This window comes from Platalea leucorodia (genome assembly GCF_965183815.1).
Source record: "Platalea leucorodia genome assembly, chromosome: 4".
Classification (NCBI taxonomy): Eukaryota; Metazoa; Chordata; class Aves; order Pelecaniformes; family Threskiornithidae; genus Platalea; species Platalea leucorodia.
Genome location: NC_138826.1, coordinates 2,051,949 through 2,055,000, shown reverse-complemented (window position 1 = coordinate 2,055,000; position 3,052 = coordinate 2,051,949). Strand labels below are relative to the sequence as shown.

General features: G+C 51.7%; 1 protein-coding gene across 5 annotated transcripts in view; it reads right to left on the bottom strand.

Moving 5' to 3' along the window:
- The window catches only part of EBF3 (EBF transcription factor 3), a gene marked incomplete at both ends in the record, with an annotated part of 119,476 nt that extends 116,764 nt beyond the window's left edge, over positions 1–2,712 (bottom strand). For all 5 annotated transcript variants that reach the window (XM_082311346.1, XM_082311347.1, XM_082311348.1 and 2 more), the window contains 4 exons: positions 961–1,016; positions 1,750–1,813; positions 2,207–2,363; positions 2,579–2,712. In XM_082311346.1, the coding sequence (XP_082167472.1) occupies positions 961–1,016; positions 1,750–1,813; positions 2,207–2,363; positions 2,579–2,712 (411 nt within the window). The remainder of the gene's footprint in view (positions 1–960; positions 1,017–1,749; positions 1,814–2,206; positions 2,364–2,578) is intronic.
- Positions 2,713–3,052: the final 340 nt, after the last annotated feature.

Here is a 3,052-nt window from a genome sequence, read left to right as displayed (position 1 = left end):
GCCGGGAGGGCAGGGCGCGGCGGGGGGCACAGACCGGCAGATTGGTGGAGGGGCTTTAATTTCCATCGCCGGTATCTGATTTCCAGCACCCTGTAAATTATTCCCCGTTCTCACCTTCTTCCCCACCCCCCCCACCAAAAAAAAAAAAAAAAAAAAAAAAAAAAAAGTGAAATTTCTCTCCGGGAAAAAAAAAAAAAAAAAAAAGTTGATTAAATCCCCAGCTGGTAAGTGGCTTTCTGTCTCTAATTGCTGTGGTGCAACGCTGCTAACACGTAGTTATCATCGGCAAAGTTGACCAAGACAGGTTAAATAATTTAATAAGGAACTGCTTGTAATTATGTTATTTACAAGGTATGACAGAGGTTTGAGGAAGAAACAGAAGCTGATCTCAGGGAAATGGACGGGTTTGGGTGACCCCTGGAGCACGGAGTTTGAATTATGGAGATGGGGGGCTGAGAGGTGAATATGGACTAGAGGAGAACAAGATGACTTTTCACCTCAGCACATTTAACTTTTAAATCCAAATAAACGTCTCGCCTTCCTAGATCACCGCATTATAAAAGAAAAGGACGACTCCCGGCCGCTTTCGGAGTGCCTAAGGAAGAGGGCTGCCCTTTCCTCACCGAGGAAAAATATCGCCAGAAGAAGTTACCGAGGGGGAAAAGTGCATTTAAAAATAAATCCGGGCAACTCGATGGGTTTTGTTCTTTCCTCTCTCCCTCGCTAAATTAATTCTGTCAAACATCTGCTCGCATGACGCCGTACTTAGTGCCACACACGCGATTTCACGATGCCAACGCTTCCCTGAGAGCAGCAGCGCACCTCCGGCGCGTTTTAAAAAGCCCCCCGCTACCAGGGGTCGGAGCTACTCGCGCAGGTAAATTAGCGGTAGGTGCGGTCTGCCCGGGCGAAAGACAAACTCCGTAACTTGCGTGTTAAGAAAAGCGTAAACTTTCTCACCTGTTTGGTCATTGAGTCTATTAGACGGACGTACAGGTCCTGCTCTGTCCTAACTCCTGGGGAGGGAAAGCAGAGACAAATTCCTATTAGGATTTCAACAGCGAGCCACCCAAATTACATAATGAAAGCATGAGGTCAGGCAATTAGCTGCGACGGGCAGGCACCGGCACCCGCGCCAGGCTCCGGGATAAAATTAAAAAAAAAAAAAAAAAAAGAAAAAGGCCAGAAATCAGCTGGCGAGGGAGCTCTCGTCCACCCCCGACCCTGGGGCTGGGGGCCGGCCCCGAGAAGCCCCCCCCGGCCCGGCGGGCTCCGGCCCCACGGCCCCGCCGCCGCCGGCCCCACGGCCCCGCCGCCGGGGCAGCGGGCGAGGCCGGCGGCGCTGGGGGCCGGGGCTGCGGGGCCCCCGCGGGCTCTCCTCGCCTTCGGGGAGCCCCTGCGCCCGGGCCGGGCCCCGCTCCGCCTGCCCCCGCCGCTCGCCCCGTCCCGGTAATTACCCTTAATTCGCAAAAGTGAAAAAAGTCACTTAAAAGTGCTGTTGTGCTGGAGCAGCTATCGATCCCCTTTTTTACTTTCCACTTCAAGACCGACCGGTTAATCATGTGAAGTACCATTGACTTATTGATCGTTTATGTTTTGCTTTCCTTATATGCCAAGGAAAGAGCCGTGTTTACACGCGTGTAATTTTAATCTCAAAATCTTTATATCCTTTTCCGAAAGGCCTTGAAAAAGAAAGTAAGACTTTTCTGCGGCACACGGACGTTCAAAAACGAGGTAACGACAACTTACCATTGCTATACAATAACTGAAGTTTATAATGAATTCCATTGTTAGTTTTTTCATTGTTTGGCTCCTGCAAGCAACGATAAATAATTATATTTAGCATGAAAAATATCTCCCTCCTCCTGACGTACATTTTTCTCGTCCCTGAAGCCGCTCGGAATTAACAGTTCGCAGAAATTCAGCCCACTCCGTGGAGCGCTGATGATGTCATTATCTCGGTGCAAATATGTCATGTTTAGCCGTTTTCCCCGCGTTAAAACGAGCCGGGGAGGCGGCGGGACGCTCGCAAAGCCGGGCTGTGCGCGGAGCGGCCGCGGGGCCGGGGGGAGCCGCACGTGGCGCGGGCGCCCCTGCAGCACCCGCGGGGCTGCCCTGCTCCGAGACGGGCTTCCAGCGGGTAAATCACGCCTAAACGGGTTTTGTTTTTTCTTTAAAAAAAAAATAAGATAAGAGGCAGACTTACTTTCTCTTTCTCCACAAAGTCCACAAAAGCTGTTCTCTCAATCTCCACTGGCTGCCCCTGCCTGTCGTACAGAGCTAAGACGAAGTGGAAAAAATTGGATTTTCTGAGATTGGAAGGCGGCTGTTTCTCGAAATGTGCCCGAGCCAGCCCCACGCCGCTGCGGGAGAAAACAAGACAAGGCGTGGGTGAGAGCGGCCGGCGCGGCGGGAAGGGGCGCGCAGGCACCGCGGCCGCGGGGGGACGCGGGGAGCGCGGAGCGGCGCGGAGCGGGGAGGCTGTAACTGATACGGGGCGGGCGGGGGGGGGGGATTTACGGCCGGGATGAGAAATACAGGAGGAGAAAACCGCCGGGAGAGGATTTGGCAGACGTACCTTTGGGCGGCCGTGTTAGCATCCACTACCCCAGCAGTATGCATCCATGAGCGGACGGGATTCATCCCACTGCCCAGCGGTTCTTCTTTCATGGTCGTCCCACCTCTTGGTATATTTTCCTGAATCCCAAACATTAAAACAAATTTGGGCAAAACCAGCTCCTAACCAAAAGGGGTTAAAATTGAGGGAAATGTCAGATACGGGGTGGGTTGGTTGTTGCTTGATTTTCTCTCTCTCTCTCTCTCTCCTTGGCGACTGGAATATAAGAGATGACTTTACTCCCTGTGATCAGTAGGAGAAAAGCCCAGTTCAAGTCTTGCTTCCTTCTTCAATCTGTCCTGTATTGGCACGACATAAACAATTTACTGAGTACTTCTGTGCAGCGAGTTGGATGGCGTTCCAGTTTGGTGGTTTAAAAAAAAAAAAAAAAAAAAGGAAAAAAAAAAGAAAGAAAAAGTGTAACTGCAGCCGGCG